Raw genomic sequence first — 14516 nt, forward strand, 5'->3', positions numbered from 1 at the left:
AAAATCATATTTTTAATTTTTTTCTCTCAATTAATGATAAGTTAGCTGTTCCTACACATAATTTTAATTGATAATTTTAATTAATAATATAATATTGATCCGGGATTTATAAGATGCAAAACTTGTTTAGCCTTTTAAATGCAAAGTTTGCAAGTTGCTGCCCCAATTCCCAAGGCAATCTCATCAAAAGAAACTCCCATTTCCGTAAATAGAAGGGAAAATCCAAGGGCATATCAGTCATCACAATAAAACACAGAAAACAACAAAATAAAAAAAGGACAAAACACGCCATTGCCGTCAATGGCGGTTCTGTAATAATCCCTTCTAAGTAAGTCCACATTTCCAACGAAAAATACTTGCCACTAATAAAAAACCCCACTTTTCTCTAATTAATTAATAAAAACCCTTATAAATTTACTTAATTTGGGATAATTATATTTATAGAGAGAAGGAAAAAGATAAAATAGAAAGAGGTAGTTTGTTGATGCTGCATTTCATTTCACTTTCACACACCGCTCTCAAAATCAATTTCCTCCTCCCTCTCTTTTTGCTTTCTCGAACCTTCCGCCGGAGAGCCTCGCCGGAAGGCCACCGGAGCTCGGTGGCGGCGGCAGCAGATTTTTTTTCCCTCTATTGAAGAAGCTGCGAATTGGCGCTTGAAAACGGTGGCGTTTTTAGCTTGATGATGATGAAGAAGGGGAACGGCGATGGAGCTTTCAGTAACATGGAGATGGAGTATTTAAGGAGACACCACACGCAAGAGCCTCGCCAGAATCAGTGTTCTTCTGCGCTTGTTAAGCACATCAAGGCACCTCTTCCTTTGGTTAGTTCTTCTTCTTCCTTCTCTGTTTTTTTGTTTTAATTAAAATATTCTTGTTGACCCTTTTGTTGTTTTGGGATAAAGTTTCGTTTTTTTATATAATTTGATGAGTACCTTAATTGGATCCAGCTGTAGAAGTTTGTATATGCAGTTTTGGATTATGTATACAGAATTAGTTATTTTCAGTTTTGAAATTTTGGTTGAGTGAATATTGAATGATTATGTATTACTCCCTTAATTCTATATATATTGATAGGTTATTTTGACTTGTCTGACATATTCATAAATCAATGTGTTGGAATACAAATTGCACCCTTACCCTACATCAATTTGTGAAAGTAGCAGAAAAGCTAAAACAACTTGTCAATATAGAATGAAAGGAGTATTTGTATTTGCATTGATTTATTGAGGAATTGGTTACTTATTGTGTTTAGTTACTTTTGTTGTCTTAAAGGTGTGGTCATTGGTGAGGAGGTTTGATGAGCCACAGAAGTACAAGCCATTTGTGAGTAGGTGTGTGGTGAGGGGGAACCTTGAGATTGGGAGTCTAAGAGAAGTTGATGTTAAGTCAGGGCTACCTGCCACTACCAGCACTGAGAGATTGGAGATCCTTGATGACAATCAGCATATTCTTAGTGTAAGGATCATTGGTGGTGATCACAGACTCAGGGTATGTAACTATGAATTCTATGTATCAATATCAAGCTCCTTGCTTGCAACATATTAACTTCTTCTATTCATCTAAATGTTTCCATGTTTTTTTATGTGAGAGTAAGTTTACTGTAATGTAGGAAGGTTCATGAGTTAGTTGATTGGGAGTGTAGCATATAGATTGTGTTCCATTTTATGTAGTTGACTGAGCTTGTTATGGTAAGAAGCTGAATAGTTTCAGCACTTTGCTAACACTGCACAAATATTCCCCCGGGGGTGAGAGTATTTTGTTTGATTTTTAATTTGTTCCTTTTTTTCTATTTTTATGGTAAGTTCACAACTGCACTTCTGATGCAAACAATCCCTTTTCAATTTTTATTTGTAGTTTTGATCTTATGGTGCAAAACATACATGAGTAGTAAGGATGTTTTATGCACTTATTGTGCTATAAGTTGCAAAGAATTCCTGCAAAAAATTTTAGGAAACCAAAAAGAACTGTCATCTTTAGAAAGTACTAACAGTATCATTCAGTTTAGGTAAATGGAATTCTCGAGACGTTCCTTTGGTTGTGGTTCTGGTTTCTCTTGCACAAATGAAAATTCATTGCTTAGGAGTTAATCACTTGTCTGAGCAAAAACAAGTTAAAATTTTTTAAAACTAATTGCAGTCATAATTTACTGAGTGTAATACTCATGTTTTTATCAGTTATCGATTGATTTATCTTACTGTTAACTCTTGTTCTTTAAGTAATTTGGCTAACTGATTAAGCTGTTTCTGTCCTTGCTCACCATAGAGAGGACAACAATTCAATTTTGACCTGACTCTACATTTTATCTTTCAGAACTATTCATCTATCATGTCCCTCCACCCGGAAATCATTGATGGAAGGCCAGGTACCCTGGTAATTGAATCTTTTGTGGTGGATGTGCCTGAGGGGAACACAGAGGACGAGACCTGCTACTTTATCGAAGCTTTGATCAAGTGCAACCTCAAGTCACTCGCTGATGTCTCGGAAGGGCTTGCCGTGCAGGATCGCACCGAGCCAATCGACCGGATGCAAGATTTGTTGATAAGTGGCTGAGGAGACTCGGTTGCCATGGATGAAGCTTCGGGGGCTTTCCTTATCTCGGAGGCTTTGGAGACGGACTGGCAAATGGAAATGGTGCATGTTTTTCACTGTTATAGAGTGGCAGAGTTATTCATTTGATTTGATCTATCAATTATCCTTGTTATATATGCTGGTTTCTCTCTTTAGTAGTTTAAAGAACAGAGTATTCTTAGACACGTGTCTGAATCTGGGGAAGTAATAGGCGAAAAAACCAGGAGATTCTGCGTGAACTGCATGTTGTGTTCTTAAAAGAGAAACTCTTAGCATGTAAGTAAGTCTCTTGTGTGTATAGATTCTAAGATGCTTTGTAAAATTGTTTTGATTGATCATATCAAACTACGGTAGAATATCGATATGTGCAGAGGCTGCTGCTTAATTCTTATATAGTAGTGTCAAAATAGATATGATGAGATATATATAACGCCTTAGTGTTATGATTGAAGGTAGAAGGTGGTGAAAAAAGGAAAGGGATTGAATGAAAGGAAAAAGGGAGAGAAGAAGCTTAGGCAAAAGAAACATTTTTATTGTCTGATTGTGATTACAATTGTTACCTAATTTGAATAAATAATTTTATCGGAAAACACTATCTACAAACAAAACCTTCAAATAATAATTAAAAGAAGTGAATTCTTCTTCTACTTTTCTTTGATGTTATCACATCACAATCCAATTTTTAAAAGCAAAGAAGTTAGCACGAGGAGGAGCAGCAAGATCCATTCCCAAATTATTTTAATTCGAAGGAGCGTTTTGAAAGTATCTACAGAACGTAGTCAGAACAAATACAGCTGTATCAAGCACGTGGAATATTGAATTTGAAGCATAAAGCAGCAAATGATGCTTGATTACTCTACCTCTTGAATAAATGAAAGCTGCGCATATTCTCAACCCTGATTAAAATTTTATGCACTAAAATACAGATGTAGCACATATCCTGCTGCAAGTTTGTTAAATTCACGCAGCCACATGACGATTCATGTGTTGTTTTTTTCTATGGTGGAGAGTCTAATTCTATATATGCAAAGCATGAGTTTCAAGAGAGTGACATGATTGTGGGGGGTGGGGTCTTGTAACCTATTTATTAAGGAACTTGTCTCTGGATCTTAAACAGAAGACATTATTTCACATGTATATCAGACATTTTCAAGCCCATTCAGAAGTTGGGACTTGAGATCACAATCAAATATTCAGCAACTTGGTGTTGAGCAACGTGAATGCTCCTATTCAGAGCTGTGAAAAAACATTGAATTCTTATAGCAATAAATAATATGAAAACCACTATACAATGTCGATGACCATCTCTTTACAGACTATATGGTAGGGAAAATAATTGATTTACAGTATATATGCAAGAATTACTTATTTACTTCCCATAAGAATTTTGTGGACAAGAATTGGCTGCACAAATTGATATATGAAAAGAATACCTGTAAGCTTCTAGTTATACTGTACATGGCTTCTTCTGTAGTTACTATAGTTAAATACAGCATGTAGAGAGAAATCTTAGACCAGCACAAGTTCCTCTTCGGCCATTTCTTGTTCCTGCTGCTCTGGCAATCTGTCTTCTCGATATGGGATAAGTATCCGCTTGATTTCTTCTGCGCAAGTGCCTCATGCTATAATAATGCATTTGCTAGGGCATGTAATGCCTTCTCATGCTGAAGGAATGTCAGAAAATGGAAGATTATCAGCGAGGTTAATAACTTTTTATTAACCAAAACCAGCAGAAAAGCTACTCAATGCAACAGACAACATTATTGGTTTGATGAGTTATTCCACCATTTGTAACCTAAACATTAGATATTTGATATTGATGAGTTTGAAAACTCCAAATTAATTTAATGATGATCAAACATTATTAATATGATTAATTGTAAAATTATTAATTTGATTTCAATTCATATATGTTGATTAAAATAATTTTGCTGTGCAGGTTTTGATTGGGCCGAAAAGAAAAGAAAAATTGTTGCAAGTCTAAATATGAATTTTACTTTCAGTCTTGGTTAAATTGTTTGGCTGAATCAATATGTTGTTAATGGGCCAGATTCTATTAATATTATTATTAGCCCAATTTAAATTTTAGTTGGAAACTAAGACTTGGTCCGAAACCAATTTTGAGAGAAAGCACAGGTTTTGCTTCATGCTTCCAATGGATCTCCTTTTTTTTTATCATGTGATGGAATTCAAATTTTATTAAGTGGAGTTAATGCAGACTTGAAACCATGAGAGAGAAATTATAATTGATTAGATTGATGGCCTTAGAGCATCTCCAATAGCCAAAATATGAGTCCCTGTTTCTGACAAAAGTAGAGGCCCACCATTGGAGAAGAAAAGTAATTTTCAAGGGAAGAGAGTCCTCTAAGCAGGGACTTTCATCATCCAATAATAACTTGCCACATGGTAAGTTATTATAAAAATAAATAATTATATAAATTCATAATTAATAAATAATTATATTAAATAATTAAATTATAATGTATTTAATTTATTAATAATTATAATAATTAATTATATTAAATAATTATATATTTATTCAATTAATAATTTATATTAATTACCTCAATTAAGAGAAGAAAATTTTGTATTGTACTATCAATTTCTCTAAAAAAAATATTCAATTTATTTTTGAATTTATAAATTTTAATAATATTATTACAAAAAATAGTAACTATATTAATTTTAATTAATTAATTGAGTGGAGTCACAATAGGGACTAAAGTTAGTTTCTTCCTAATGGAGAAGAAAGAGATACTTTGAGTTTCTATTTACTGTTTATGACGCAAAGCTGATGTGGAGTTACTTTTTATGGCAAGTGGGCCATAAATATGGACTGAAATGAGTTCCCTACTAGAGATGGTCTTAATGAAGGCATGCTACTCAGCAAAAGGGAAGCAAAAGCAACTCATCTTTAATTAATTTGTTCAAATTCAGTTGATTGCTTTTCTTTCTACTCTCTCTTCTCTCTCATCTCTCTTCTTCACTCGGTCACTTCGCAGAGAAAGCATGGAAGCTATGGCAAGCTACCGAAGAGAAGAAGAAGCAAGCAACAAGACCATTGCAATGATGGCAAGAAAAAGAAAACAAAAAATATGTTGTGGCTGAGATTTTCACCAAAGGAGGTAAGATTTGGTGAAGAAAGCTCAACCTCTCCATACCAAAAATGGATGAAGAAGATTTCGGTCAGAGGAAAAGATCTTAGAGGCATGGCTCGTCTCTGCTTTTGTGTTCACTCATCACAGAAGGTAGCTAGGGTGGCTACATGAAGGAGGAAGCAAAAGTGGAGCAGGAGGACCTGTCATACATCAAGAAGCATCAATGGCTATGAGTCCTTCTTGGAGTGCAAGTCAAATTGGATGGCTCGGATTGATGAAGCTTGGTGTAAAGAGAAGACTCAGAGGTAATTGCATGTTGGTTTTAGCATTCGATTATCTCTCCTCTCTCTCTGGTCGAACCGGTTTTGCATGAAGAAGAAGTTTAGCTTGGTTCATTTGGTTTCAACCGTGGAGGCTTCCCCCTCTATAAATAAGGGAGAACAACCAGGGTTTGAGGCAAGGAGTGAGAGTGCAAGGCACAAAGTTCTCATAGCTACCTAAGCTAACAGAAGTTCTTCTCCTTCAATATTTTCTATTTTGTAATTTTCTTTTTAATTTTGTCTGTCTTGAGTCTCATGGAAAAAGGCAAACAGTGAGGTTTGTAAGAAAATGCCATAGAGCGGAAAAAGGTAGAGGGTACAAAATTAAAAGAAAAAGCCATAGATGTCCTTAGAGGTCCTTTGTACATTTGTGTTGTGTTTCATGATTCTGTGAGAATTTCCTTGCAAGTTGGGTTAGCACTAGCAGTTGATAAGAAGGGTAGTTCCTAGGGAAAATTGGTGTATGTAATCATGAAAATTATAGTGAAATTCCATCATTGTTGTGATGGAGATTGGATGTAGGCTGCATTGCACTTGGCAGCTGAACCAGGATATATCGTGGTGTGATTCTCTCTCTTTTTTCTACTCCATTTCTGTTTCTGCTGCATAGGAGATAAAACCAAAAAATATCTCGTGCCGGGTCACGAGATAAAAAGAAACAGTCTCGTGGCTGGGTATGAGACAAAAATAAAGATGTCTTCAGAAGTTGTTTCAAAGACCAGCAAATTTTAATAAGCGAAAAAAGGGGCTAAGATTCAACTCCCTTCTCTTAGCCACTGAAAACCATCAGATATGAAGATATGAAACATGGGAATAAACACATTGCAAACTACTAAAGCTTCCAAAGCAGTTCTTGACTAATAAAAACTCATGCACTCTTTAATATTACTTGCTGCTAAATAGAATATATCATGATAAAGAAAATTTATGTTTTTAAGCAAGATGACAGATCATGGAGAAACTGCAAAGAGTTAAAGGCATGAAAGTGAAGTCCAATCTGCCCTCATTCAGACACCAAGTACATGTTCATTAAAAGAATAACAAATAAATAAAAAATATATACTATAGATCTTTTAAGTTGGCCAACCTTCTTTAGAAGAGCTTTTACACAATCATATGCATCTCTAAGAACTAAGAAGTTTCAGGACCTGCCGAACAGGAAAGAAAATCAAATCAAAACCTGACTTTTATTTTCTTAACTACTTTCTTCGTATAGTCAAAGAATGATAATAATTTAAAATCTCTTTTTGGCTAAAGTATCTAAATATAAATGGATTCTTATGTAATTGATAATTTAAAGCAATTATTATAATAATTTTAGTTTGGGATCTGCTACACATACAAGTAAAAAAGGCTTACAAGCCTTACAAGTTAACTCAGTACAATAACTTGTCCACGCACACTCACTTTCTTTGAATGGAGCGTCAACTCACGCGCGTCACTCAAACGGTTACTCTTTGGAATAAGCGCTCGTCATGGCTAACTCTTCCTCTTCTCCTTCAAACAAAACACAAATCACAAAGTTTTGAGCAACATTCTAAACTGAAGAGACATTATTCAAGGTCGAACTCGTCGCGAAGATAGAACTCTCCATCAAGAATCTCCAGAAAAAACAAAGAAATATTATTCAAGGTACGTTACTATTTTACTCATCTTGTACATTTTTCACATTTCTGTTTCTGATTTCGAAATCGAAGAACTAGGTTTTACAGTTCTTCCATGTTCTTGTAGGTTTTACTGATCTTTTTGTTCTAAATCTCATATCACTGTTTTTACTGTTCTTCTTATTCTAGGTTTTACTCTTCTTATAAGTTCCTCTAGGTTTTATTGTTCTTCAAAGTGGTTTTAGGTTTTACTGTTCTTCTTGTTCTAGTTCTTCTCGTAACTGATTTTTTGCTGTATATTGCTTAATTTATTGGGTGTATATGGAGTAATTTGTATAGGTGTATATGGTTGATTGTTGGGTGTATATGGCGTAATGTGTTGGGTGTATATTCCTGAACCCATATCATGTAATATAATTGATGAGTTTGGAAAACTCTAAATTAATATTTGTGATGACTAAATATTATTAAACATTTAATTACAAAATTATTAATTTGCTTTTCATCTAACATATGTTAATTAATAATTTTGTATTGTAGGTTTTATAATTGGGCCGAAATAAAAAGAAAGATCCCAAGCCCAATAAATTAAAAATTCAGCCCTATGTAATTCTTGTTTTATGATTGTTGGCTGAAAAGGTTTTATCAGTTGGGCCAAGATAAATTTTGTTACTATAAGCCCAAAGAAAGCCTTCCTATTTGTTCCCTGCTTGATCCGAAACAAAATTCATCAGGAAAGCAAATGTTAACTAGTTGGGCCAGTTTTAATTTCAATGCTACAAAGCCCAAATTTTATTGTTGATGAATGTTTCCAAACTTGGTCCGAAACCAAGATAAAATGAAAGCAAAATGCTTCCAACGGATCCAAGCATTTCACCATGTGATGGATTTCAAAATCTATTACATTGCCAATTAATGCATGGGAACTATGAGAGAGAAAAGTTTCAGCTGAATTGATTGATGGCTATAATGATACACGCCACCCTAAGCTAGGGAAGTAAAAGCAACTTTTACCAACAAAGTGGTTTATCATATTGAAGTGCTTTTTTCTTCTAAGTTGTTTATTCTCTCTCATCTCTTTCTTCCTTTCTTTGGTCCTTGTCCAGGAAGCTATGGACGCTATGCTCATCAACCAAGAAAAGGAAGAAGTTGCATGCATCAAGACCATCAAGCTAATGATGGCAAGAAAACATACTAAAATAAAAATGAGCTGTGGCTAAGATACTCGCCAAATGTGGTTAGATTTGGTGAGGTTATCTTGAGCTCTTCATGCTCAAGAATGGAAGATAAAGATTCGGCCAGCAAGGGAGATTCTTGAAGCATGGCTTGTCTTTGATTCTGTTTAACCACCATAGGGAGTAGCTAGAGTGGCGAAGTGATGGTTGAGGCAGAGATTGAAGCAGATGAAGTCATTATCATCATGAAGCATCAAGGGCCAGAAATCCATCTTGGAGAGCAAGCCAAGGATGGAGAGCTCGGATTGATGAAGGGTGATGATCAAGAAAGGACCAGAGGTAATTGCATGTTGGGTTTTGCATGGTTATCTCTTCTCTCTCTATGTGGCCGAACCGGTTCTGTTTGTTGAAGGAGGAAGAAGTTGGTTTGGGTGTTGGCTTCAAGTGTGGAGGCTTCCCTCTTCTTTAAAAAGAGAGAACAGCCACTGTTTGGAGCAAGGAGAAAATTTGAGAGTGCAAGGCACAAAGTTCTCAGAGCTACCTGAGCTAACAGTTTTTTTCTTCTCCTTCAATGTATTCTGTTTAGTATTTTTCTGTTTAATTTTGTCATGTCTTGAGTCTCATGGAAAAAGGCAAACAGTGAGGTTTGTATGAAAAAGCCATAGAGCGAAAAAAGGCAGAGAGTGCAAAATTAAAAGAAAAAGCCATAGATGTCTTAGTGTTCCTTTGTTCATCTATGTTGTATTTCATGATTCTGTGGGAATCTCCTTGTAAGTTGGGTTAGCACTTTACAGTTTGTAATCAGGTTGATTATAGTAAAATTCCATCATTGTTGTGATGGAGACTGGATGTAGGCTGCACTGCACTTAGCAGCTGAACCAGGATATATCTGGGTGTAATTTCTCTTCTCTCCTTCTCCATTTCTGTTTTCTACTGCACAGGAGCAAAAACAAAAAATATCTCGTGCAAAGTGACGAGACAAAACAGAAAGTCTCGTGACTAGGGACGAGATAAAAGAAAAGGTCTCGTGTCCAGAGACGAGCCAAAACAGAAAAGTCTCCTCTGAATTCAGCAAGTGTTAGCAACAAAAAAAAGGGGGCTAAGATTCAACCCCCCTTCTCTTAGCCACTGAAACCATCAATTGGTATCAGAGCTTGGTCTCAAAGAGATCAAGCTTTGCAGCTTGGAGTAAAGATCCTCATGGCAGAAAACCGTGGCACAAATGTGGTGTACTATAATCTGACTGAAGGTCAATCAAGCAATAGACCCCCTCTTTTCAATAGGAAAAATTATACCTATTGGAAGGAGAGGATGAAGATATTTGTGCAAGCAGTGGATTACAGACTATGGAAAATCATCTTGGAAGGACCACAATATCCAACTGTTACAAGTGCCGAAGGAGTTGTTTCTCTCAAACCTGAAGCAAGATGGACAGAAGAAGATAGGAAGAAGGTAGAGTTAAATGCCAAGGTAATAAATCTGCTCAACTGTCCTATAAGCTTCAAGGAGTACCGACGGGTATCAAGATGCACAACGGCAAAGGAAATCTGGGACAAATTGCAAATCACCCATGAAGGAACCACCATTGTTAAGAAGACTCGAACAGATATGCTAAATAGAGAGTATGAAATGTTTGCAATGAAGGAAGGAGAGTCCATTGATGAACTGTTCGAACGGTTCAATGCTATCATTGTTGGCTTAGATGCTTTGGAAATTACACATTCTGAATATGTGCTAGTGAGAAGAGTGTTGAGATGTCTCACAAAAGAGTGGGAAACAAAAGCTTTAATTATTTCTGAAAGTAGTAGCTTAGACTCCATGACACTTGATGATTTGAGAGGAAATCTTCTTGCTTTTGAAAATACCTATTTGAAAAAAGATACAAAAAAGAAAGGAATTGCATTTTCTTCTGTGACTAACCCTCTGGATGATGAATCCAGTGATAACTCTTCTGAAAATGAGTTTGTGTTGTTTGCAAAAAAATTCAGGAAAATGGCTAAGCTCAAAGGCAAAGGCAGCAGCACAAGGAGAGTGAAGAAAGACCTTAGCAAAGTAACTTGCTACAATTGCAAGGAAATGGGACATTTCAAATCTGACTGTCCCAAGCTGAAGAAGGAGGAAAAGCCGAAAAGAGGAAAGAAGAAAGGACTGATGGCCTCATGGGAAGACTTGGAGAATGACTCTGATGATGATGATGAAGAAACCGAGACCAAGTCACAAACATGTCTCATGGCAGACCACATAGATCAGGTAGTCTTTCATAACGCTAACACTGAAGATCTTCATCTTATGATAGACCACCTCTCTGAAAAAATAAGATGTTTTTTGCTGGAAAATCAAGAACTTGAACAACAAAACACCATTCTTAAGGCTGAAAACAGTTTTCTAAAAGAAAAAGTGAGAGAGGCCGAAACTGCTTGTGATCTTGTTGAAGAGAATAAGCAGTTAAGAGCCCAAGTTAGAAGCTGTGAAAGTAACTATTCTGTTCTTGCATATGTGGATTGTTTTAAGCAAAATGAAGAGTTGCTTAAAGAGGTTAAAAGACTTAAGGAAGACTTAGCCAAGTTCACACAAAGTTCCGAAAGTCTGAATCACATCTTGGCTAGTCAAAAACCTCTTTATGATAAGGCTGGGTTGGGGTTCTATAAATATGAAAAATCACATTTTGAAAATATTGCTTCATCTTCTAATGATACAAGATTTCAAGATTCCACCTACTTTAACAAAACATCAACTCCAAGATTTTGTAGACTATGCAATCGGAATGGACACTTTCCCATTCAATACTTTTTCGGTGAAAGAATGGTCGGTGACAAGGTTTATAAAATTGTTTTTGATTACAATGGCTTAGGACATAGAAGATGGTTTAACGTAAAAGGATCCAAAAAGATTTGGATACCTAAGGTTACTTGAGCTTGTTTTGTAGGTGCGCCTAGCATCCAAAAGGAAAGAAAATATGTGGTATATGGACAGCGGATGCTCTAGGCATATGACCGGAAAGACAACCTTCTTCATAAAGCTTGATGAATATGATGGAGGGCTTGTTACTTTCGGTGATGATGCAAAAGGAAAAATTGTGGCTGTTGGGAAAGTGGGTAAAAATTTCTCATCTTGTATAAATGATGTTCTCCTTGTACATGGCTTGAAACATAATTTACTTAGTGTTAGTCAACTATGTGATTTGGGTTTTGAAGTTATTTTTAAGAAGTTTGTTTGTTTAGTTGTTTGTGAGAAAACTGGGAATGTTCTTCTTGAAGCTAAAAGATACAACAATGTGTATGGATTAACTCTTGAAGATTTAAAGGAACAAAATGTAACATGCTTCACATCTTTTGAATCTGAAAAATGGCTTTGACATAGAAAGTTGGGACATGCTAGCATGTATCAAATTTCTAAGCTAGTCAAAAGAAATTTGGTTAGAGGAATTCCAAACATCAAGTTTGATAAGGATCTTACTTGTGATGCTTGCCAATTGGGCAAACAAGTAAAATCCTCTTTTAAATCAAAAGACGGAATCTCAACCAAAAGACCATTAGAGATGTTACATATTGATCTTTTTGGTCTTACTAAAACTCAAAGTTTAGGAGGTAAACACTATGGTCTTGTGGTGGTAGATGATTACTCTAGATTTGGTTGGGTACTTTTCCTTGCTCATAAGAATGATGCCTTTCATGCTTTTTTTACCCTTTGTAAGAAAATTCAAAATGAAAAGGATTTGAAAATTGCCCATTTGAGAAGTGATCATGGAAGAGAATTTGAAAATCAAGTGATGACTTAGGGATTTCTCATAATTTTTCATGCCCTAGAACCCCCCAACAAAATGGGGTGGTTGAAAGAAGGAATAGAAGCCTTCAAGAAATGACTAGGGCTATGTTATGTGAGAGTGAAATTTCTAAATTCTTATGGGCTGAGGCTGTGAACACAACATGTTATATTTTGAATAGAACAATCATTAGAAAAGGGTTAAAGAAAACACCTTATGAGTTATGGAAAGGAACCCCTCCAAATCTTAAGTATTTTCATATTTTTGGATGCAAATGCTTTGTGCTTAACAATAAGGAAAACCTTGGAAAATTTGATCTAAAATTATATGAAGGAATGTTTGTTGGATATTCCACCACAAGCAAGGCCTATAGAATTTATCTCAAGGAGCATAGGACAATAGAAGAATCCATACATGTTACTTTTTGTGATTCTAACTTAATTCTCAGTATTGTGAAGGATATTGATTCAGATTGTGAAGAGGCTGGAACAAATAAAGAAAATCCCAAATCTGTGCAAAATGAAGAATCTGTCAACCCGGTTCTGTCTCGTCAGATTGGAGGAGACACTTCCATTTTGTCTCCTGAGCAGACACGAGCAACTGAAACAGTGAGACCACCAGAAGTTTATCAAAGCTCTACACCTGTCCGAAAGCCTAGAGAATGGAAGTCTATGAAGGGTTATCCTCATGACTTCATCATTGGAGATCCCTATCATGGTGTAACAACAAGATCCTCCACCAAAAGGCAAACCGAACCTAGCAACTTTGCTTTCTTGTCACAAATGGAGCCCAACAATGTCAAACAAGCTCTTGAAGATCCATCATGGGTCAAGGCCATGCAAGAGGAGCTAGCTCAATTTGACAAGAATGAGGTTTGGACATTAGTACCTTATCCGGATGGTAAGAAGGTAACGGGTACTAAGTGAGTATTTAAAAATAAACTTGGTGAGGACGGACAAGTTGTTCGTAACAAGGCTAGATTAGTAGCCCAAGGTTACGATCAAGAAGAGGGTATAGATTTTGATGAGTCTTTTGCTCCGGTAGCTAGAATGGAAGCAATTCGGTTGCTTCTTGCCTATGCCGCACATAAAGGTTTCAAAATGTTTCAAATGGATGTTAAATGTGCTTTTCTTAATGGCTTTATTGATAGAGAAGTGTATGTGGCACAACCCCCCGATTTCGAACATAAAGAGTTTCCAAATCATGTTTTCAAATTAACTAAGGCTCTTTATGGTCTTAGACAAGCTCCAAGAGCTTGGTATGAAAGGCTTAGTGCCTTCTTGTTGGAAAATAAATTTCAAAGGGGTACCACCGACACTAGTTTATTCATTAAAGCATCTAATGATGATATACTCCTTGTTCAAGTTTATGTTGATGACATTGTATTTGGTTCGGCCAACATTTCCTTGTGTGAAGAGTTTGGAAAACTCATGACTAGTGAGTTTGAAATGAGTTTAATGGGAGAGCTTACTTTCTTTCTTGGCCTCCAAATTAAACAAACTCCTAGTGGTACTTTTATTTACCAAGGAAAATATGCAAAAGAACTTATTAAAAAGTTTGGCCTAGAAAATTCCAAATCAATGGGGACTCCAATGCATCCCAACACAAAACTTGAAAAGGATGATGATGGTCAAGATGTGGATGAAACAAGGTATAGGGGAATGATAGGTTCACTCACGTACCTTACCTCCTCTAGACCGGACATTGTCCAAAGTGTGGGTGTATGTTCAAGGTTCCAATCTCACCCAAAAGAATCTCATCTCACGGCTGTTAAGCGCATCATTAGATATATTAAGGGAACTTGTGATTATGGATTATGGTATCCTAAATCTGATGACTTTTGTGCAGTAGGGTTTTGTGATGCAGATTATGCGGGAGATAGAGTGGATAGAAGAAGCACGTCCGGCATGTGTTGCTTCCTTGGAAGCTCACTCAACATGTGGTCAAGCAAGAAACAAGCCACAGTGGCTTTATCCACCGCTGAAG

General features: G+C 36.1%; 1 protein-coding gene across 1 annotated transcript; it reads left to right on the plus strand.

Annotated features, from left to right (window-relative positions):
• LOC107605939 (abscisic acid receptor PYL8) lies at positions 447-2961 on the plus strand. Its single transcript, XM_016307892.2, has 3 exons — positions 447-823; positions 1275-1490; positions 2313-2961. The coding sequence occupies exons 1-3, from the start codon at positions 683-685 to the stop codon at positions 2550-2552; spliced, it is 597 nt and encodes a 198-aa protein (XP_016163378.1). The 5' UTR covers positions 447-682; the 3' UTR covers positions 2553-2961.

Source organism: Arachis ipaensis, chromosome B07, assembly GCF_000816755.2.
Source record: "Arachis ipaensis cultivar K30076 chromosome B07, Araip1.1, whole genome shotgun sequence".
Lineage (NCBI taxonomy): Eukaryota > Viridiplantae > Streptophyta > Magnoliopsida > Fabales > Fabaceae > Arachis > Arachis ipaensis.